The sequence below is a fragment of the Zonotrichia leucophrys genome, chromosome 1 (assembly GCF_028769735.1).
Source record: "Zonotrichia leucophrys gambelii isolate GWCS_2022_RI chromosome 1, RI_Zleu_2.0, whole genome shotgun sequence".
Lineage (NCBI taxonomy): Eukaryota > Metazoa > Chordata > Aves > Passeriformes > Passerellidae > Zonotrichia > Zonotrichia leucophrys.
Genome location: NC_088169.1, coordinates 88,460,409 through 88,484,345, shown reverse-complemented (window position 1 = coordinate 88,484,345; position 23,937 = coordinate 88,460,409). Strand labels below are relative to the sequence as shown.

At 40.3% G+C, this 23,937-nt stretch overlaps 1 protein-coding gene across 3 annotated transcripts in view; it reads left to right on the top strand.

Annotated features, from left to right (window-relative positions):
• DCBLD2 (discoidin, CUB and LCCL domain containing 2) overlaps positions 1-19,762 on the top strand; it is a 42,232-nt gene extending 22,470 nt beyond the window's left edge. For all 3 annotated transcript variants that reach the window (XM_064721339.1, XM_064721344.1, XM_064721353.1), the window contains 11 exons: positions 1,241-1,313; positions 4,083-4,216; positions 4,870-4,910; positions 7,063-7,278; positions 8,497-8,621; positions 11,425-11,572; positions 11,973-12,140; positions 13,090-13,183; positions 13,559-13,608; positions 14,461-14,598; positions 15,688-19,762. In XM_064721339.1, coding sequence (XP_064577409.1) covers positions 1,241-1,313; positions 4,083-4,216; positions 4,870-4,910; positions 7,063-7,278; positions 8,497-8,621; positions 11,425-11,572; positions 11,973-12,140; positions 13,090-13,183; positions 13,559-13,608; positions 14,461-14,598; positions 15,688-16,130 — 1,630 coding nt within the window. In that variant the 3' untranslated portion in view covers positions 16,131-19,762. The remainder of the gene's footprint in view (positions 1-1,240; positions 1,314-4,082; positions 4,217-4,869; positions 4,911-7,062; positions 7,279-8,496; positions 8,622-11,424; positions 11,573-11,972; positions 12,141-13,089; positions 13,184-13,558; positions 13,609-14,460; positions 14,599-15,687) is intronic.
• The last annotated feature ends 4,175 nt before the right edge of the window (positions 19,763-23,937 follow it).

Below are 23,937 nucleotides of genomic sequence, written 5' to 3'. Positions count from 1 at the left end.
ACACAAACTAATTAGGGGTTAGAGCTGAAGAATTTTGACATTTGCACTCCTCCTTCCTCCTCCTGTCTCTCCCATTTGTGTTATTTACATGCAGTATACAGTAGAACCTTGTTAATTTGCACTAACACATAGGAGCTAATATCTCATTTTCATAGAAAGAGTATTGCTTTTATAAATACATTTTAGCAGGTACACGACTTCATTACTGAAATTTGTATTACAGTTACCTACAGTTACCTAATGTCACCATTTAATGATGACACGTGTTAGAAATTGCAGAACCATTTCAGAGTTTGGTGCTCATTAATGAGGTTCCGTGGAGACACGGAATGCTCTACGTTCTGAAGGGGAACGTTTTCCTGTTGTCTCCTTCCCTGTTTCCATCTAATGCAAGGCCAGTCTGTTTAAAGCTGCAGACTACTGTGAAGTATCAAAGCTTAACTTTTGGAGAACTTAAGCTGTGGCAACCTGGAACATTTCAAAGTACAACCTTTGCATTTCTCCTTCATTTTCCCAGGTTCCAGAATAGGGCTGTTATTGTAGGTTGTGGCCTTAGTCAATGTGTGACAAAGTCTCTGAATCCCCCTATTTTCATGGAACCTACAGCATTGCTTCAGTTGTTGCTGAGTTGGGTGAACATGTTGATGTGTTTGCTCCACTTTACTTTTAGCTCTTGAAGATGTAATAATTTTCATGTGTGCAGTATGAAATGGTCCTAGAACATGAACACAGGCCTCCTCCAGAGGTGCTGGTGTTTTGCCTTGTGCTTTTTATGCGCTAGCGGTAATTTGGCCAGTGTTTATGATCTAAGCATTGCCAAAAGCTGTTACTAAATAGCATTACTTTTTAGATGCTTTATTTAAGGGTGCAAAACAAATAGATATGAAGGCCTCTAGTTCATAAAATAAAATTCTTTAATATTTTTAGTTATATGACTTTGAATTTACAGGAGCCACATAGTATTCATAATATAAAATGCTGGCCTTATTAGTTCATCATATTGAGACTGGAACTGTACTTTCAGCTGGGACTTATTTTAAAACATTTTCAAACGTCTGTCCTCCTGTTATGTACTTGTGAGTATTTTTGGTCTGACTTGATAGATCTTTAGTTAGAAGATATCATTACATAGTGATACATGAATAGCAGAGTCTTGTAAATCAAAACCACAACTTTTTTATAACTGTAAGGGAGTTGTAGGTGCATGCCTATCCTGACTTGATAGTTTGTTCTCTTTCAGTAAGTACTGTCCAGCTGGATGTGTGATTCCTTTTGCTGATATTTCAGGCACTATTCCTCATGGATACAGAGATGTAAGTGAAAATACCATGGGCTCAAATGAATTTTCATAAAACACATGGTGGATAATGCAAGTCAGTTGTAGTTGTTTGCATTGGTTGTGCTTCCTGTATGCTGGGATTTGTGCGTCCTAAAAGTGAATAACATGGTACTCATTTTTTAGCACTGGTGCTAAATGACAGGTGCTTCAGATGTTGCCATCTCCAAGAAGTGGAGTAGTGTAGTGGAGTCTCAAATACTTTCATAAGTCCTGCAGAGAAGGGTGGATCAATCAAAAGATTGGGTTTTTTCTACTTCCTGTTATCTTTTCGTTGGTTTTCTTAGGCTGGGAAATTGAGATTTATAAAGAAAGAACCAGTTATTTTAATTATGTCATTTTATTTTTGATACTGTAATGCCTCTTTCAGTAGTGTCTTAGTGGTGATCTTAATTTTTGTTACACTTTAGAGATGAAATACTGTTTATGCTCAGCAGCTATAAAATAATTTGCAAAACAAATTTAATACTGTAAGAGTATTTCTGTAAATTGGTAATTAACATCTTTAATAATGTATTGTTTGCTTAAAACAATGCAAAACCCCGTACAGTATTATTCTAATGTAAGCCTTTGCCGGTCAATTAATGAACTTGCCATAGGATGGGAGGATGTTGGCTTTGTTTATTATAAGTGATTATAATTTTACTAGCAGCCTACTAAAAATTACATTAAATCCTTGGTTTTTATTTTAAAATACTCTTTTAATAAGCCCTTAGATGTAGCACAGAGGTAAGACAATGTAAAAATGTTAGTAACCAAAGATTTTAGTATTAAATACAAACTTAAAATGTGCCTGTTTCTTTTCTTCCCCAAATAGTTGTAAATCCCAGGCTACTTGCTTAATCACTCCCATGTAAAAATGTCACCACAGTGTAACTGTGTTATATGTTCTGGTCCCCAGTGAGTCCTCACTAAGTGGCTGCAAGGTAATTTTTGTAGCAAATAACAATATTAAATTGATTCTTTGCCTCACAAATTTGCAGTATCTGCAGGAGTTCTGCTTGTTGGGACTTTTTTTACAAAATCTGGAATAATTGTTTTCTGTGGAGGAAAACGAAACCTTTTCATAAGGAAACTTAAGGAAAGAAATGCCCTATGATTTTATTTTTGTGTACTTTATCAATGAAAAAAGGCTGTGAATTTCCCTTTTCAGGAAAATTCAGGCTGTGTGGAAAAAAATGAAATTTTCCAGCACTTTAGACCAAGTTTCAGGTTGAGGTTTCTTATGCATCTCTTTCAAATGTATGGGAACTGTTTGCTGCTTTAAAAAATACACAAAATCTTGATTCCTTTCTGTGTGACCCTAATGTTCGGAATCTTTGAGGGCTTGGAGCTCTCACTGCTGACATCTGGTGAGCAGGGAGGAGAGAGCTGCATCTCCTACTAAATCCCATGCTCTTACTTTAATGGAGAGGGGAGCTATGTTGATCCTAGACCTCTTGGGTGTGAGCTTACTCTGGGCAAGCCTGACGGACTTAGTGTGATAAGTGCTGCTCACTGTGGCACCTGTAGCCTGCAAGCCAGGGAAGTGTCACTATGACGTTTGTTAGTAGATTCTGTCATCCAAGGAAAAAAGGCAAGAACATGATACCCTATGTCTTGGTTTGACACTGGCGCAACACCAGTGCCCCCATGAAAATATATTCTCCCCAGTGGCTGCTGTGAGATGTGACCAGCAATAGATCAAAGCAGGCTCCAGCTTAGGAATAAAGGAAAAAACTTTATTAACTTACAATATGTAAAAAGGAACACACAGAACTCAGAATAAAAACCTTCCCAAAACATTGCTCCTCCTCCCCCCAGTTTCCACCACAGCACAGTGAGATAAAACTTTATATTCTCAATCCAGTTGCCACCCCTCAGATAATCAACTCTCAGTTCATCACCACCCCTCAGCCAGGGTGCATGGCTTCCCCCACCCCCACCCAGCTACTGGGGAGGGGAGGTGAAACTACTTCACCACTGGAACCAAGAAGAGAAAGTTCCCCTGGGAGTGCTCTGCTTTAACCCCTGTTTTCTCAGAGGCAGTCATGTCTTCAATGGCCACACCAGGTGCCAATATTCAAATCTTACCACTGATTGGTTTAGCCACAACCTCCCTGTCAAGAACTCATTTCCCTGTCAACCCACATCACCCTGCAAAAACATTTTTTATTACTTGTCTCCACTGACTTGTACAACATAGGTAATTGACTTGTTTAGGATGAGTTGTATGCATGTATTACTGTGGCTTTACATGGATCAGTGCTGGATGGTTAAACCATGTTTAACCGCAAGATATAATTAAAAACCCCTTGGCTGAAAGCTGCAAAATCTGCAGTGTCTCACCCCTTAATTGTGAGAAAATAAACAAACATACTCTCAATGTTCTATTAAAATTTTTTCTATGTGTTTACATGTTTTGTTGTCAAATATAATTTATTATAGGCTGAGCCTGGCTGTCTGGCTTTTTCAGAGTGATTCACCTTGGTGTTGGTTTGAGGTCATTTAATTACAACAGTTACATTCTAAATGCAGCTGGGTGAGGACACAGTGAAATGTAGGGCCTTCTTCTTGTGTTTTTATAAATTCAGTAATAAAGATGAGTGCTTTCTAAATAACCAAGATAACACTTAACTAAGAATAGTATTTTAATGTAATAATAACAAAAGCTGTAGCTGGACAGTGTAGCATTTACAATATATGGTGTGGTGTTTAATTTATTCACTTAGTAGTATGAAATTTTTCTTTCCCTTCCTTCTTCAAGTCGTCATCACTTTGTATGGCCGGTGTTCACGCAGGTGTCGTGTCAAATACTCTGGGTGGTCAAATTAATGTTGTAATCAGCAAGGGCATTCCATACTATGAAGGCTCCTTGGCTAACAATGTCACCTCAAAAGCGTAAGTGTATTTCCTTATCTTTAGCACCTTAGGTCTTGGTAGTGTCTCATTGTGGGATTAATTTCAGCTCATGGAGCTATATGTTCCCTGGACAGGTTCTCTTTAAGTTTCTCAGACTTTTGCTGTAGTGTAATTGTTTTACCAAATTGTTTTACCAATTGTTTAATCTCTAGACCAGGAATTTTCATTTTCCGAATTCTGCAAGGAGTTTTTACCTTCTTGGCTATAAATTCCTACTGGTTTGCAGGAAAACAGTAATTTAATTGCAGCTTTTGATTTTTAGGAAAAGACTGTGGCTTGTCATTGTATCTCAAGACCCACAAATGAAAGCAATCACAGGAGATTGATTTGTGTTACTATGATTAGCTTAATTTGAAAAGAAAGCATTTTAATGAAGTCTTGCATTTTGCTGGGTAGATGTTTGTTTGAAAGTATTTAACCCAGTATCTCTGGATTTGATTTCATTAGAGAAGGTGTTTGTACTGAAAGTGCTGCAACTTGCTGGCAGGATGTGTTAATCATTAAGTGCTTGTTCAGGCACATGTAGTATACATTTCAGTGGCAAACAGTCAGACAAGAAAAATAAATTGAAGACAGTTTGATTCAGTTTTTCTCACTGGGTACTGCAAAACATCATCTTTTCTTCTCTGCAGGGGACCCTTGTCTACAAGTCTCTTCACCTTTAAGACAAGTGGTAAGCGGTATCACGTGTTACTTGTTACTACTTTCATACAAAGTTTGTGGATAGAAGTGGGTGTGCAGATATTTGATTTCTTAATTTTTGTTCTCATTTGTGAGACCTTTCCTTACTGTATTCTTCAATAAAAAAAAATTATGTCTATTTTTGTATTGTTTTACTATCTCAACTTGATGATTAATCATCACTAATTTATAGGTACAGCAGTGTTTCAAGTAAGCCTTGCTTATGTATAGAAAGAGATTCTTTCAGTCTAATTAAATAAATTGGCTGTAGTTTTCTTAGTGCAAGCTAGTTTTTCTGTAAGTCACTTTAAATGCCATCTTTGAGTGGATGCTGGAAATACTGTGAAGACAGTGGCCTTTCTTTAGTCTCTTTAACTGTTTTAATAACAATTTAAAAACCATAAAACCATCACATCTGGTTTTCATAAAGATAAAAAAAGAAAGGGAGGGGGAATCATGCACATACTTCTCAAAATAAATAAATGCTTTTCCTAATGCATAAATCAGAGGCACAGTGAAGGAGGATATAAAGACAGGAATCTGATGGGAAGGAGTGTTTGGTGATGGAAGTGTATAAATAAACAAAAGTTAGAAAATACAGTGCACATATTAATAATTAATAAAAAATTTAAAATTATTTCTCTCTCAGGTATCTGCAAGAGCTGAGAGAAGGAATTACAGGTCTAGTGTCCTTATGCATAAAGAATATTAAACACAGTGATCCAGGCAGGGGTTGCTGGGTTTTTTTGTCTTTAACAATGTGATCTGATAGTGTGTATGAAAGTAATTAAATGGCCTGGAAATTGGAAGAGAGAGGAAAAAATGCTGATCTAGACTTTGTGAACTTCAGTGACACGTGAGAAATTATTGAATAAGCTAGAGGCAAGATGCAACTCTAGATTAAAATGTCTGTAGTTGGGTTGTCTAGGAGTTAGGTGAGGGGAAAAGAAACCCTGTAGTATGCTCAAATGAGGTTTATCAGACTGTGGTGAAGGTCTTAGTGTGTTCCTGCTGTTGCAGTTGGTTTTATGACTTGGTATGAAGTAGAGGAGTGTGTTATTAAGGCTAGAGGCATGGTCAGTGCAGAGGAAGATGAGTCTGCTTATACAGGAAAAACTGCCTGACTTTGAGAGTCGATAGAAATTAACTGAAGCATCACAGAGCAAAGAGTGGAATGTAGCAGGTATTTAGAGACTGAGGCATTTTTGCTGCCACGTGGCAGCATGTTAGATGGAAAATGACTGATGAGGGAAAGAATTCCCTTAGTGAAGTGATCCTGTGCTGTGGCAGGTGACATACATTCAGCAGAGACAGTAAACTACTAATGCCATCTCTCAGGACATGGGCAAGACTTTCTCTGGTGTTCAGTCACATTTGGGCTCTGCCACCTGTGCCTTCCTTAAAGGATGAGTGCCCCCCTTGGTAGAGAGGGGAAGTTCACAGGAGAAGGGAAACTAGCCTGGGTTGTTCAGCCTGCCTGACTGAAGGTACAGATTGCTCTCTGCCGATACTTCTGGGGACTGTGCATGGGAGAGAGATAGTATTACAAGAACAAGAAATCTAGCCCTGAATTTAGGAAATGTTTTTCAGCTACCCGCAGAGGGCAACATGGGAAGAAACATTTAATAAGAATGGTAACCAGAAAAATGTAACTAATTTCAAGGATGTGTTTGAGCTCAAAGCCAGGATTATGAGGTGACTTCCTACATGCTTTGGTTTTGTTCAAATTAACACTGTGATGCTGGGGTTGATTTGAAAACTCAAGAAGTTCTACAGACACACGAAAGGAACTAATGAACCAGTAGCCTGTTTCCCATTCCTGCAGCAACCAGAGATACTCTTAGTCCATGAAGGTTCCCCAGTGCTTCTCCTTGAGTGCTCTGTGTGAGTGAGAGAATGACTCTCTCTGAGGGAGGTGACTGAGAGAATATCCATATTACCCTTGGAGCAAGCACAAATCATGGCATTCTCATGACTGGTTTAGTTCTAGTATCCCTGTTAGAAAGCAAAAGACAGTGTGTTTTGTTGGTATTGTTGTTATGGAATAAATTAAGATGGCTGTTAATATTTGCATATAAAGTCTTGAAATCCAAGCAGCATAACTTCAGTTCTCATTTGCAATCCTCACCTTTTCTGTTGCTCAGGTTGCTATGGGACACTGGGGATGGAGTCTGGGGTGATTCCTGATTCCCATATCACATCATCATCAATTCTCGAGTGGCCTAACCAAACAGGACAAGTAAACATTTGGAAACCTGAAAATGCCAGACTAAAAAGGATTGGACCTCCTTGGGCTGCTTTTATCAGTGATGAACATCAGTGGTTGCAGATTGACTTGAATAAAGAAAAGAAAATAACAGGTAAGTGAATCTGATGTGACTTCTCAGCAGCATTCAAAATTTTTGGTTACTGATATCCTTTTTTCCTGTGTTGGGCCTTAGATAAAGCTCAGGTGTCACTTAATTACCATTACACTTAATTTGCTTCCATGTCCTAGCTAACACACTGAGGAGCCTGGAGCTGAAGAGATGTAGTTTCATAGATATTTCTTCCCTCAGAATTTGTTGAAGTGTTTCCTGTGATTTTATTGGATTCTTGATTCTTCCCTTTTCCTGCTCATTGACTCCTTGGAGATGCTGATCAAAATCCAGTCAGCTTAGCCCACTGGTACCTCTGATGCAGGTGTAGTGACTTGTTTCTTAGATTTTCCCTAGTGCCTGTCATGACCACAGTGAATCCAATATCAACACTGAGGTATTGGCATTTTGGGTTTAATCTCCAGGGTAGCTGTGCAGCAGTTGTACCTGCAGTGCCAGTGTTACTGTTTTCTGGTTTAATCTTTCAGTGATTTGCTGTTGTTAATGGGCATGTTTGTCATCTGATGTAAATCAAAATAAATTGGATTTAGGTTGAGTGCTTCATAGAGTCCAGGGCTTTAAGGCTATTGTGAAACATGTTCCACTGATCAGTTTGTGTTTGTCTCTTTCCAAAATGCCTGAGTTGGTCTCTGTAACCTCAGCTGCATACTTTGCTATCAGCAGCGTGGCTTGCTATCATTAAGCATCTTGGATTTACCAGTGGCCTTTGTTATTTCCTCCCTGGAGACTCTTTGGATTTTGCATTACTCCTCTAATTCTTGTGCTAACAAGCCTTTCCAAAAAAGCTTTACTGTGTGAGTTGTGCTGCAGAGCTGCAGTGTCAGTTGTAGCAAGCTGCAGTTTTTTCAATGTTGCCTTTAGGTTGGCAGTACAAGAGCAGGGAAAAGCTGTGTCAGCAGCTGGAGACAGGAGTGAGCTGTGATCAAATGAAGGGGCTGTTTCCATCAAGAAGTGGGGTGTGGGGGGAAGGGCTTAGCAAGGTTATACCATGAAAATTAAAATACAAAGTAAATAAAATGAGTTGACTAAGTTTCAGTCACTGTGGAAGCTTCACACCCTGGCCCTTTGGATAAACTTCTTGAAGTTAACTGGACCAGTTAAGACTCTACATTATACAGCTCTGGATTCAAAAACCAATCTGTTAATTTTTACGAAGTGGCACCTGTTTTTTGTCCTTACTGGGTGCCTCAATTTTCACAGGTATTATAACTACTGGATCAACTTTAGCAGAGCACTTCTATTATGTCTCAGCCTACAGAATTTTATATAGTGATGATGCACAGAAATGGACAGCATACAGAGAACCTGGCATGGGTAAAGATAAGGTAAAAATACCATATACTTTCTAGGTATGTTCTAAGGAGATTTCACAATTGTAAATATAAGTCAATTTCGGTATGGTGAGGAATCATTAAATAACTTTCACTTTCAGTGTTATTTTGAATCATAAAGAGCAGATAAGCAGAGGAAAACATGACAATATGCAAATATGTAAGGATTTTGAACAGTTCTAAAATTCAGATGTAATTTTTATTAGTATTTGGGGTGGGAACATTCTATACAAGAAACTTCTGTTGCCACTGGTAGATTTTCTGGTACTGCATCTCTTCAAGAATAATTCTATTTCTTTTAAAATAGGTTATATGTTTTAAAATTAAGCTTTACGTTCTTATCCTCTTATGGTTAAAATAAATGTAATGAGTTTTTTCTCTTTCAAGATAGCAGATTTTCTCTCTGCCATCACCTCGCTTGATACAGATTTACTTTTGAATGCATCTGCTTGCAGGGTTCTCCCTTTTAGCTTGCCAGACTAGCTGGGAGGTGCTAGTCCCTGTTTTTTTGAAACATGTTTGGAATTCCTAACATTTTTCAGGAGACTAGAAGCTTTTCCAAGCCTTTCCTGTAGTCTTTTTTTGCAAATACCTTTTAGAGATTTGGCAGTACTCAAGAAAAATTTTTCTTAATTTTTCATGGATTAAAAAAAGAGTAAATGCTTGCATTGGAGAAGAAGGACAAATGAGAGTTGCAGTATTGGAAAAGCTTTGTTTAACAGCACAGAGAGAAGTGGAAAGAGTTTCATAATAAAAAGACTATGAAAGTGATTTCTCATTAAAAAGTGCTGTATTGAGCTCAGAAGCAAATTATTTTTTAATGCAAAAGTTAGGGTAACAAAAAATTCAGAGCTGCAGGTATGGTTAAGTTACTTCTGTAACACTGGATGTCAAAAGCTTGACTGATAAAAGCCTGGAGTAAAGATCTTTACTGTTAATCTTTCTTGAAGGTAAGAGTTGGTGTTGATTCTTTTTGCCGTTGCGGTTACATGCTCAGCCTCAGAAACCTGACATGAGATTCAGCTTTCAGAGTTGTGTCCCTGCTCTGTAACATCTGCATATATTGCTTGGGCAGCCAGATGTGCCTTCTTTTGGTGCTGGCAGGCATAGCACGAGCAAGGATACAGTACAGCAATTCAGTCTGGGTGCATCCCCTCAGGAAGTCACCTCCCTTATTTTGCTTCTCACTTGCATCCTTACCAAAACAAGAAAATTGTTTTGATAAGGATGCTACAAGCCTGTCATTGAAAAAAAAAAATAATCAAAAAACCAAACCAAAACAAACTAGTAAGGGAGAAGTGGCTGCAAATTAGAACCCAGTCTGCTGTGGGCACATGAACTTCAACTACTTGGTGTTATTTATTTCCAAAATAGCATCATAGGCTTGTCCCTGCATTTACTGTGTCTTCATTTGTTGCTACTGAATATATTTAAGAACAGGAAGCTTAAATTCAGAGCAGGCACTTGTTCTGAATGGATAGTTTCCTGGAATAATTATTTCACGCCTCTTGGGATATTCTAGTCATTTTTTTCAAAAACTCAGCAGTGCAATACAAAAATGTCTTCTCTCGTGTATCAAGATTGAAACAGCAGTGATAACAGAGATGTGCTAAAAGCTCTCGACTGCTCCATGTTATGCAGACACATAATCTATTGCACAATGCAGTGCTTGTCTTTAAGAATGGCACGGTGCTTTATTCCTTACCAAGTTGTGTGAGTGAGAAGAAAACTCCTTGTAATACTGACTTTTTTCAGGCAAGTGCCATAATTGTGTTTTGCATTGTGTCCACCATGATTTGCAGTGTCAGTATCAGTGCTTCAAATGAAATAACTTGTTCACTGTCATCCCAGTGGTGACCTGTGTTGCAACAGCACCACAGAGCTGCATGTGCAGGACCAAAGCCTCGCTGCTGTGCATGAACATGGAGAGGCAGCTCACTTCCTACCAAAAGACATGGTGCCAAACCAGTCTTCCGGAAGGAGGGGGAGGGTTGGAGTACTGGGCCAAGCTGCTGTATTGTTTTAAGCAGCTCAGGAGTGGCAAACCCACAGTTGGCTGTAAATCTGTCAGTGTGCTTACACTGCATCTCACAGGGAACTCTGCTGCTTTTAAACTTCAGCCAGACTCATTGTGTGTTGTCACATTTTGATGAGTTCTTTGTATGCAAGGATAGCAGTGAAGGACCAGCTTGAGCTCATCCTTCACACAAAGTCTGTGCTCTTCTCTTGCAGAACTTCATGGTTTGAGACTGAGGAGAGCTTTCACATTCTGAACCCAATTCTTCAGTTTTGTTGTGGCTCAGCACTTGCAGGCAACAGCCACGGGAAGACAGTGTGGTTCCACACTTGAGGGTGCCCCCCAGTGCTTTCTAAGGAATACCATCCTCAGGCTGTGCTGAACTGCTGGCCTGTGTGAAGGCACCATTTAATTCCAACTTGCAGTGTCACAAGTCTTTGCTATCCATGTATATTTGAAGACTAAGCGTAAAATACCAAGAGGGAGTTAGAATGACTTAGTGCCATAAACGTGTGTAACAGCAGGCTGTGCCTGGGGAGCATCAGTAGGATATTCCATGGTACCTTTACTCTGAACTGTGTAGCTGTGTGCATATACACCTTTCTTTGTTTTATTTAGTTGTAAACATAATGGGGCAGGCAGTAGTGCTGTTCTGGGGTGAATTGAATCCTTCACTGTTTATTCTTCCTCAATAAAACATCAAAATTGGTAGTACTTACTCAATTACTATTGTATTTGTAGAACGTAATGTATCTCTCTTTTTTTCTCCTTCTTTTCTAGATATTTCAAGGGAATACTGAATTGTACCAGGAAGTTCGCAATAATTTCATTCCACCTATAATTGCACGTTTTTTTAGGATTAACCCCTTAAAATGGCACCAGAAAATTGCAATGAAAGTAGAATTGCTAGGATGTCAGTTTACTATAGGTAAGACAACTGAAAACTTTCAACTGTGCAAGACAAGAAGTGAAACTATTAAGGTTGTACATGAAATTACTAAAATTAAAAGTTACATCATGGGTATATTTTTGATAAGTACTTCTTGACTGTGTAATCCTTCTTTCATTGGTATTTAAAGGTTATCCAAAAGTTACCTTAACCAGAAAAATACTGAATTTAGGTGTACACAAGGTAATTTACAAAATAAGTGTGTCATAAGATGCCAATCACTTGCTTTTCATGTCATTGATTCCTGGTAGGGGTTTTCCTCGTTATATGACATGAACAAAAGCTTTCTAGCAAACTGTTCCAGCTGTCTTCTCCTGAAAATGAGATATGGAAAACTAGCACTCAAAGAACTTGCCTTATAAATCCTTTTCTTCTGAAGGTCGTGCTCCTAAAATCACTTTGCCAGCACCACCTCAGAACAAGAATGATAAGAATGCTGACTTCATGGATGACTTCATTCATTCAGTGAAGACTTCGCTGCAGACAGATAAAACAACTTTCACACCAGAAATAAAAAACACTACAGTGACTCCAAGTGTAACCAAAGGTATCCAGTGTTAAACGGTGAAAATGTTTGGAGCTCCTTATAGTGCTTTGACGTATACCAAATGTGCTTTCTGCATTGAAATTTTCTCAAAACAAGAAATTACAGCAGGTTGTCAATATTTTATTTCTAGTATTTACCAGTTATTAAATACACAAATGATAAAAGATGTGCAGTTGTATGCTGCATGAGGAAACAAAACCAATCTGCCAAGTAATATATATATAATATAAATGTATATAAAATATATATTTTATAGATATATAATAGTTCCATCTTCCAGAGCTTGTTCAAGCAGTGTTCAGCTTTTTATCACTGAACAAACTTTGTCAGAAGGAAAAGTTGTAACTTGGACTTCCCTTCTGAATTAATCAAGTGTAGCTGTTCTAATTTCTTAGAACAAAATACCTTTGATATAGCAAATCTTCTCTGGAGCAATTTTTTTGACATGAAATTTGAAAAATGTCACCTGGCATAATCATTTTGTTTATCAAAGAAAATGGTCAGAAAAGGGAGCAAAGTCACTGCAGATGTGGGCACTGCTGAAGTGTCCTTTGGATGGTAGGGGACAGGATCACACACAGATCCAGCACTGACTGATTGGGATTAACTGTTAAGGTACTGTAGAATTTACTTCTTAAAGGAAGTTTGAACTTATATGGTGACATTAAGGGATTTTCTGCATAAATAATAGAATACATTATTGTAACAGAAAAACCATATATTAAAACAAACTGATTTTGATGAAAAACCCTGCAAAGCCACCAGCTTTGCATGCATGTTAATTGAAGTTGCGCTGTGGGAGCATCCAGCAGAGTAGCTTAGCTGGGGGATCTGGTGTGATGGACACTAAACGTTAAAACTGTGTGCTCTACTCAAGTAATTTTCAAATCAAAAACTGATTTATGAGAAGCTCTTTCTGTCTGACACCACTTAATTTAATGGCTTTCAGATGTGGCATTTGCAGCAGTTCTGGTTCCAGTGCTGGTGATGGTCTTCACTACCCTGATTCTTATCTTAGTTTGTGCGTGGCATTGGAGAAACCGGTAAATTAATAGATGGATGAAAGTGCTTTGAATGTCTGTTAGCCTGGTGTGTGGGAATGAAATGCTGCATGTATTGCTGTGGGAACTCTGTGGTCTGCACTTGTAGAAAGAATTGCATTCTTTCTGAGAAAAAAATCACTTGACTAGCGAGGACAAAACAGCTTTTTGTAACTTTTTTCATTGGAAATGCTTTGACTGAAAACTGATTTCTCTGGTAGCAGCAGACTGGTGACGGGAAGCCAGGTTACTGGTGCTAATACATTAAATTTGAGGACCAGTTACAGCCAAGGTGATAGTTGCTGAGCATTACTTATTGCATCTTTTGATAAGCAGACTAGTTAAAATAACACTTTTTTGCTTTTTTTTTTCTCACAGCAAGAAAAAAACTGAGGACACATATGATCTACCTTACTGGAATCGCGCAGGTAACAAGATGGTTTTATGAAGCCATTTGTTCAGTGGTTTTTTGTTTGATGTTTATTTCAGATTGCAGTTACAGAAACTCTAATGCTATCTGAGGGAGGCATAACAAACAGAATTTCTTCTGTGGACCAACTAAATTGTACTGCTTCTTTCTCTGATTTCTTTTTTTTAAAAAATAGTAAATGTCATGTCTCCTGTTAGATCTCACCACTTCAGGGTTTTTTGTGAACGAAGTAGAAAACCTTTTAATTATGCAACACAAGGAGAAAAATTAATTTATAAGGAATGTCTCTATACATTTGATAACCATTTATTTGGTACTTTTTTCTCCTGGAAAAAATCTTTCATCTTAGCGTATAAGTTGGGTCAAAAATGTTGTTTTCATTGCCCTAGTAAGCACGTGGGATTTAGGTACATCTTCTAGCCAACTGTCTTGTGCCTCATCAACTTAAGATCAGACAATTGCACCAGGCAGCTCTTTGCAATGGTCCTGAAACCACCTGTGCCCCAGGTGCAAAGGGCAGCTGCGGCTGTTGGGTTGGTACTTCTGTGTGACTGTGCTTTGCTTCTCCAGCCTCTGTTGAAAACTTGCACACCTGTGTGTCTGCTCACTGGCAGTCTTAAGTATGTCTTACGCTTTAGACAAGGTACCTTTTAATCTCTTTCATTTGCTACGTATCTGTTTCTGATAGCTCACAGCTCTGATGTCTTAGGATATTACTTAAAATCGTGGTAATTGAGTTATTTACCTATTTCAACAAAATACAACTTTGTGAAAAGTATTTTAGTAGCTTAAAATACAGTGTATATGCAATCTTGTGTGGGTTTTTTTGCTTTTTTAAATTCATGTGAAGGATGGTGGAAAGGGGTGAAGCAGTTTTTCCCGATCAAATCAGCAGAACATGAAGAAACTCCTGTATGCTACAGCAGCAGTGAAATCAGTCACCTAAGACCAAGAGAAGTCCCAACAATGTTGCAAACAGAGTCTACAGGTACTTTGTGGGCCATGTTTATATATATATACATACATATATATATATACACATATGTTCGTATGTATATGAATGACATACCAAAAATGTCACGAATCTGGCTACATTTAGTTATTTCCTGGTTTTGGAGGGGGACAGAGGAGACATGAGTCATTCTGTGGATAAGCATATCTCTTAAAATGCAGGCTTTTTTGTGTCTGCTCTCTCATTTCATGTGCTATAGATAGCCACTTGCCCAAGTTAATGCAGTAGCTGAAAGGTTCCTTACTTGTTTTTAAACCTCATAAAGGGTGAAAGAATTCTTTTGGTTTTATTTTCATGCACTGGAAATAATTTTGTCACAATATTTTTATGCACAAATTTGAAATATGGCACTTGATTCTCTATCTTTACTCTATGGGTTAAATCACACTTGGGATCTGGAAAAGGAGAGTTTATGGATAGCTCCAAATACCCTTTCCCTGGTGAGCTAGTCATGGGAGGAGGATGACTGAATGTGCCTTTGGTTCTGCACTTACCTGCTGATGGCAGAATTTGGCAGATGTGCAAGAATTACAGCTTCACTGCAGGCAGAATTAGCTTTCTTGTTTTGCTGCTTGTCTGTTTTACCCCAGCTACTCAGGCTTTTCACCTCCAGCTTTTGTAGCTCAGATTATCTGTTGAGCTAAAATATCTCAGACTACATGCAGGTTTCCCCTCAAAGGACAAACGCTCCACCCCAAGGACCACTTCTTATCGAGACCTAGACAGAACAATTTTATTTAAACCTAATGTAAATAGAAGAACACTTCAGTCCGTTTCGTTTTCAGGCAGATTTGCAGCATGGGAAGTTGCAGCTCACTTGGGAAGAAGTATAAATCTGAGAAGTGGGGATGTTTTGGTTTTGGCTATCTCAATGACTTTACCTGTTGGGTGGAAAGGAATCCTTTTCCAAAGCAATTGGCACTGGTGGACAGAGATGGACCACTGGTTTGATGTCGGATAGTGATCTCTGGCAGACTATTGACAGGCTATATTTAATGTGATGCCACTATAAAACAACCCCAGTAAGTGCATTTATTTTTTGTTTTGTTGGGGCTTGCAACACAGAATATGCTCAGCCTCTGGTAGGGAGAATTGTGGGCACACTTCACCAGAGATCAACCTTCAAACCAGAGGAAGGAAAAGAAGCCAGTTATGCTGACTTGGACCCTTACAATTCCCCCATCCAAGAAGTTTACCACACCTATGCCAAGCCACTGCCTGTAACCGGACCTGAGTATGCAACTCCAATAATCATGGACGTGTCCAGCCATCCCAGCACCCCTCTCGGCGCTCCTTCCGTTTCCACCTTCAAAGCTGCTGGAAATCAAGCTCCTCCACTGGTTGGAATGTGCAATAAACTGTTATTCAGGACAGACAGTGCATCCTCAGCACAGGCACTGTACGATATACCAAAGGGGCAGCCAGGGCCTGGCAGTGCCGACCAGCTTGTGTACCAGGTGCCACAGAGCATGGCCCATCCCACTGTGAGTAAGGATGAACAAAGTTAGTAGGGTGGAATGATGGCTTGTTTCTAAAAGCCAGTTCCATAAAGCTTACAGCTTCAATTTTTTAATTCCATTGTTTTGGTATTGTTATTCTTAAATAATACAACATTGAACCAAAAGACTTGCAAAAGACGAGGTCTGGGAAAACTCTAATTCTGCTTTTCCTTAAGCTGTATGGACAATTAACAGCTTGTCTCCTGCAAAACTGTGGACTTTTTTATTACTACAGACAATTTTGTACAATTGTCTGTCAGACATGAGAGAAGAACTCTTCATGATTAGCTCCAGTAATTCATAGATGTGATAAATTAGGAGAAACAATTTAAGTACAAAAGCCAGTTATTTCTTCCCAATGGTACTATTTTTTGGTGGGGTGGAGCCCACCTCAATACCCAAAGCTCTTAATTTCTGTGCAAGCACTACAGCTTCTAAAATTCCTCTTTTCATTGTAAAATGTCTGCACAACTTTGGACTTGACAAGCTGCTATCAGAACTGATGGCAAAAATCCCTTTAGCTTCCATGGCATAAAATAGTTTTGATTCTGAATTACATTATTTCAGCTTTTGTTAACAGAATTGGCAATTTTCAGCTAGCTGTGTGTTCCTCAGAAGGTTCCTGCCTTTTTGGTTAGGTTAGCCTTCCAAAACTAGAAGCTGCTGTCTTGTATAATCTCTTTTCTGCCTCTTCACCTTAAGCCACTCAGTCATATTTTTTCCTAGGCAACCAGGAGGCACAGACTGACAAAGCAAACTACCTGGGAAATGCTTTTACATTGTTCCCTACGCTTGTGAGGGCCACTTGAATATCATCTGCCTCCAAGTCAGACTTCCCTAATGCTCTGTGCAAGAAGCATTCAGATCTTGGAGGTGACTTGCATTGAGAAAGACCCTGCCCTGCCTTCCCCTCCCCCAGAGTATCCATTATTCTGTGTTCAGGTGTGAGCTTATACAAAAAAGATCTGTACATACTTTTGTGAGTGCTTAAGGAAGCACGCAAATATTCTAATGGTGCACAGTTTGTGTTAGACATGCATTTAGCATGTATGGTATGTTTTAGCACAACTGCGAAATTTAGCCTTGGGGCTTTTTTTATGATTGTTCTTATTAGAAGCATGAAAGATTCCAAAACTTTTGCAAATGAATGAGTACTATTCCAAAGAGTCCATTTCAAACTTAATTATTGAAATTTGTATCCTTTGACTGTTCCAGTGTTCTGTACCATGAAAATATCCTAATCAGTCATTTACTGGGGTAATGTAGACTCATTTTAGCTAGGTTATCACAAAATGAAAACAGTCTGAATGACATATTTGCCATTTTTTATCTTGTTAGGAAAAAACCCCACAGCTTTCTCACCTAAGTAGGAGAAAACTCCACTGTGAAAATGCTCTATTTGTATTCTAACAGCACTATTGGAAGGATGCTGAATCAACTCATACATGTGGACCCCCTCCCTACACAGTAGCCCAGTTTTATGGACTTCAGGTGTTACTGTTTGTTTGTGATGAAATTCAAAGCGTTGTTTACTGTCCAGGTCCTTAAATGCTGTGGACGACGTCTGAAAGGAACCTGCAGTGCTGTTCAAGGGGCTGCCACCATGCCTTATCACCAGTAAAGTATCCTCACTTACCCCTGAAAATCTGTTTGTAGAGGGGCTGTATATAAACTCTGGAGTCAAAAATCACTTGTGGCCTGTTCAGCATCTAAAATATGATCTTATGTAGAATCATAGAATGGCTGGGGTTGGAGACCTTAAAGATCATCTACTTCCAATCCCCTGCCATGGGCAAGGACACCTTTCACTAGATCAGAGCTCCACTAAACCTGGTCTTGAACACTTCCAGGGATGGGGGTATGCATAATTTCTCTGAGCAACCTGTTCCAGTGTCTCACCATCCTCACAGTAAAGAATTTCTTCCTTTTATCTAACCGAAACTTCCCCTCTTTCAGTCTGTACTTATTTCCCCTTATCCTGCCACTGCAGTTCGTAACAAGGAGTCCCTCTCCAGCTTCCCTATGGGTCCCTTCAGGTACTGGAAGGTTGTAATGAGGTTGCAACACAATCTCCTTTTCTCCAGGCTGAGCAGCCCCAACCTTTCCAGTCTGTCTCCACAGGGGAGGTGGTCCCGTCCTCTTACCAACCTCATGGCCTCCTCTGGACTTGCTCTAGTAGTGCCATGTCCTTATATTGGGGGCACCAGAGCTGGGTGCAGCACTCCAGGTAAGGTCTCACCTGAGCAGAGGAGAATCCCTCACCCTTCTGTCCGTGCTCCTCTTGATGCAGCCCAAGATCCCATTGGCTTTCTGGGCTGTGAGAGCACGTTGCTGGCTCATGTTGAGTTTTTCATCAACCATCACCCCCGTCCTTCTCTACAGGGCTCCTCTCAGTCACTTCTCTGCCCAAGCTGTCTGTGAGCCTGGGGTTGCCCTGACTCAAGTGTAGGACATTACCTTTTTCAGCTCCAGGAGGTGCCACCTCTCAGGGCTGTCCAGTCCCTCTGGATGGCATCCCTTCCCTCCAGCATGTTGATGGCGCCTCACAGTTTGGTGCTGTGGGCAAACTCACTGAAGGTGTGCTCAATCCCACTGTCCCTGTCACCAACAAAGATGCTGAACGTTCTCTGTGCTACCTTGAAGCCCAGTTGTAGAATTTCTGATCATTCATTCTCATTAATTGAGAATGACATTTTTTAGTTATTTGTTTTAGAGCTCCGTGTCTTAAGCCTAAATGTGAATGTAAGGATGGTAAATAAGACCCATTTGTGAACAGCAAATTCCTGCCTATGGTTGTACTTTTTTGTTACTGCAACTTTTTCTGGCTGATGAAACTAGTCTGCAATCTTTGTAGTTTTGCTTAAACAGGTAAGTAACTGTTCCTAGCTATTAGCAGCAACTATGACTGAAATTATCTGAGCTGGTTTTATTTCAAGGGGTGGGAAGTTCTTACTTTCCACTAAGATGTGACAGTACAGTTACAGCCAAGTTAAGAATCTTTTCCATTCTCAACCTGTACCAGTTTAGGCTTAGAAAAATTAATCTATCATAAAAATAAATGGATGTGTCCAAGTCAGTATAAATAACACACCTGGATTTGATTTTTACTGCAGACCAGGAATGGTAGAACTGTGGATAGCTGAAGGCTAAGGTGTTGTAAGAATTATGCTGTTTCTCTGCAGTTGGTTATTTTTTAAGCAAACATAATGCAATTTCATTCTCTGAGGAGCATAAGCTGTTAAAGAAATGGATGTTTTTAAAATGCAAGCCCCTTTTTGGAAGGAATTTGGTCCTAGGTTTTGCTCCTACTTCAGACTTTGGACATGTTTTCTGCTAGGGGCAAGATACATTTGAACATGTAACAGTTGGGTTTAAATTGCGTGGCACACAAAGACTAGAATTTCCCTGTGTACAATAAAGGAAAGGTACATTTCATGGATCTCTCTTACATGTGAAGACATGTATATAAAATGTATTTCAATCTTGTTTGGCTTGAATATTCTCCCAGAATGTATGTTCTTACCTCAGCATGTATTGTAGTTGCTCAGTATCTGTATATGTTGCTAGGACTTAGACTGTATAAATAGTGAGGGAATTTTATATGTTAAAAAGTATTTTAAATAAATTGTACGTACCTATTACTCAGTCTGTTTGCTGTTAACCCCCACCTTGTATCTGATTCATCTGCAGTCTGGAAATGCCAGGGTTGTTTGTGAGTTACATGGGATCATGCTCTGTCTCCAACAGTTTCTTGGCAGCAGGTGGGCTGGTCCCTGTCCCCAGTCAGCCCAACCCCTCTGCACTGCTGGAGAGGCTGCTGGTTCAGTCTTCAACCGACCATGGCTATTGCCAGTTACTGAGTAAAGCTGATGCTGCTTGTGGTTTTTCATCTTCTTCATATGAATTCCAGTACTGCAGTGCCTCATACAAAGAACTCAGTCATAATTACTCTTTGACGAGTAAATGTAGTTTGAGTTTGCAATATCTCATCTTCTGCACCACCTGCGCCAGAAACCACCTAAGATAAAGAAAACAATGACAACAAGTAGTAGCCCCCCAGTGAGTGGAGATTCTAAAAGAGGGATACCCATCCAGATTATTTCAGCAGACAGTCTGTGGATAGGTACGTGTGGCTTGTCCTGGTGTCAATGCACTGGCTGCTGCTCCAGACCACTCCTGTGGAGTGGTCTGTCAGTTAGAGCCTGCTGTCCTTCTTTTCCAGTTGAGATATCCAAATCTCTGGGGCCTTAGAGACCTTGATCTTAGAGTGTGATGGATTCAGCTGTCTTGATGGCTGTTTCTGTAGTCAGTAACACTTGGAAAGTTCCATGCCACTTTGGCACCATTGGTGCATCTTTCCACTCCTTAAGCAGGACTAAATCCCCTGGTTGGATATTATGAACAGACAAAGTCCAAAGGCAGGGACTATACCAGCTGAGCTTCCGGTTGAAGGGATTTCACGAGAGACGGTATCCTGGCCACATGTTCTTTTAAATATACATCACTTACCTCTACATCCCGATAGGTTGAGAATTACCTGGGTGAGGAATTCCAAACAGTAATTCAAAGGAAGAGAACTGATTCTCTCTTCTGGGTCTGGCCTTCATTCTTGCCAAAGCCAATGGAAAAAGCCCTACCCATGGCATCTTGGTGCCTATTACCAGCTTCAAAAGGTGTTTCTTAATTTCGCTCTTCATTTTTTTCTACCTGACACAAGCTCTGTGCCAGGGAATATGGAAGATCCATTGTTTTCCTGAAGTAGCCATAACCCCTTGAAGGAACTTTCCTATAAAATTAGCTCCCCTGAGTCTGTTGCTTCTACAATCCTGTACCTTGGAATAATTTGTTCCAAAAATACCATAATGATGTGACGCTGTAGCTGCAGAAGGAGTTGGGAATGCTTCTGGCCACCTTGTTAGCTGATAATACTATTATCAGAAGATATTTAATCCTTCCCACTTGGGACATCTTGGTAAAATCCACATGGCATTTTTAGAAGGGGCATACAGCCCGAGGCCTCCCTCCCCTGGCAGCTTTCTTGGTAACCCTGTCACTGGCTTCCGCACAAATCAAGCAAACTTCAGCAACTGCTTTTGCCAGACTAAAAAGATCCACAGCAAAATACATATTGAGGAAGGCTTTTGCAAATCCTCGAGAACTCTAATGATTCCCTTCATGAAGTTGTTATAATATTTGTATGGCCAGAGCTTCTGGTCTCCATTGTTTGCCATCCCTTGTAAACCAATTTTTCCCTTTTTCTCTCTGCCTCACTCTTTTTAAATATCTCCAGCTCCTCTGGTGGAAGACAGTTTCTCTGGCAGTGATTGAGTCACTGGGAGCAAAGAGAGGGTCTTTGAGAGTTCTGGCAAAAGTATTCCTTTCTGAGTTTCTTCATCCACCAGTCAATTGCCTATTGCCTGCTCCAAGTACCTTGCCTGATGTCCCCTAATGTACATCATTGCCCCTCTTTTTGGTAAATTCACCAGCTCCAAGAGAGGAGTAATTAAGCTGTCATGCACTAATATTTTTTCCCCTGCAAGTTAAACCTCTTTCCTCCCACAGATTTCTAAATGTGTATGCCACTCCACATGCAAGCTTAGAATCAGTATGAATGTTAGTTAATTCACAGCAACATCCTCCCTTCTTCTAATTCCCTTCCCTTGATAACAGTGTTTCCTGTAACTCACTTGCCTACCTGTGAAAGCTCATTAGTAAACACATTTCCTCCCTTAAGCCAGGGGGTTGTCTCCTAAATCAAGTCGGGAGATCTATCATTTGAATGCAGTCATGATTTCTTCCCGGACCCCCTCTCAAGGACTGTTCAAAGTCCTTGTTTAACAGGAGACTGGGTTAAACCCTCCCCCACTTCTAAATCTTTTTGTTCCATTCAGTAAATTTTAGACTGTATTAACCAAGCCCTGGACATCTACTTAGAGGCTTTTTCAGTTCACAAAATTTTAATTTGATGTGAGACTTATGTAAGTCTCATGAAACATTCTCCTGTCATCAGTTTTTGGGCTTTGGTTTCTACTAAAGCCATAGCTGCACAATTCTGCCGACGATGAGGCCAGCTCCTGACCGGAGTGTGGGTTGTGCCGAAAGACTCCCAGGACAAGTGCATAGCTTCGGAGAACTTTGTAACTTCTTCTTTAGCGTCTCCTCTTGCCGATATTTAAGTAAAAAGCTTTTTCATTATGTCTCGCAAGGAGAAACTGTGCCTGTTCAGAAAACATCTCCAATTGTGTTGTAGAGGTTGCAGGCATGTCTGCAGAGTGTTGTGCAAGAAGCAGAAGAAAGTTGTCCAAAATGCCTTGCATTCGAATGTTAATGTGTTTGGAAAAGGCAGGAGAGTGGCAAAGTGCTGTTTTCTATCATTTTGCAAGCTGCGCACACACAATCCCGGTGTTGTGCGGCTTCGTTGTTCACTTTTCAGAAGCTGCCGGTCTCTCCGTCTCGCGGAGGCGAAGAAGCGGCTTCTTCGCGTGAAGAGCATTGTGCCGGTCGCAGAGCATGGTCTCGGTTGCTGTGTGCTCCGGAGCGCGGGTTCTGCCTAAAGACGCCCGGGACAAGCGCATAGCTTTGGAGAGCTCCGTATCTTTATCTTTAGCATCTCCTGTCGCATATATATAGGAAACAGATTTTCCACTGTGCCTCGCCACTGTGCCGGCTTAGAAAACATCTCTGATCGTGCTCTAGAGGTTGCCCGCAGGTCTGCAGAGTGTTTTGCAAAAAGCAAAAGAAAGTTGTTTAAAAACTCCTTCTGTTCGAATGTTAATGTGTTTGGAAAAGGCAGGAGAGTGGCAAGGTACTGTTTTCTTAAGTTTAGTGACTGCGCACACAATCTCAGTGTTGTGTGGCTCCGTTATTCGCTTTTCAGAAGCTGCTAGTCTCTCAGTCTCCCAGAGGCAAAGATGTGGCTTATTCGCGTGAAGAGCATTGTGCTGCTCAAAGAGCATGGTGCCGGTCGCAGAGCATGGTGCCGGTCGTGGTGTGCTCCTGCAAGCGGCTTCTGCCAAAAGATGCCCGGGACAAGCGCTTAGCTTCAGAGAGCTCCATATCTTTGTCTTTAGTGTCTCCTGTTGCATGCATATAAGCCCACAGCTTTTCCACTATGTCTCGCAAGGAGAAACTGTGCCTGTTCAGAAAACATCTCCGATCGTCTTGTAGAGGTTGCACTCAGGTCTGCAGAGTGTTTTTAAAGAAAAAAAAGAGAGTTCTTTAAAACTCCTTCCATTCGAATGTTAAAGTGTTTGGAAAAGGCAGGAGTATGGCAAGGTACTGTTTTCTTAAGCTTAGTGACTGTGCACACAATCTAAGTGTTGTGCAGCTCTGTTATTCGCTTTTCGAATGCTGCCTCTCTGTCCGTCTCCTGAGGCGCACAAGCGGCTTCTTCTCACGAATAACATTGCGTCTGTCGCAATGTCGGTTGTGGTGCGCTCTGCCTCGCAAGGTGATATTGTGCCTGTTCAGAAAACATCTCCGATTGTCTTGTAGAGGTTGCAGGCAGGTCTGCAGAGTGTTTTGCAAGAAGCAAAAGAGAGTTCTTTAAAATTCCTTCCATTCGAATGTTAATGTGTTTGGAAAGCGCAGGAGAGTGGCCATCTACAGTTTTCTATCATTTTGCAAGCTGCGCACACAATCTCAGTGTTGTGCGGCTTCATTGGTCACATTTCAGAAGCTGCCACTCTCTCCGTCTCACAGACGCGAAGATGCGGCTTCTTCGCGTGAAGAGCATTGTGCCAGTTGCAAAGCATGGTGCCAGTCGTGGTGCGCTCCTGCAAGCGGCTTCTGCTGAAAGACACCCTGGACAAGCGCA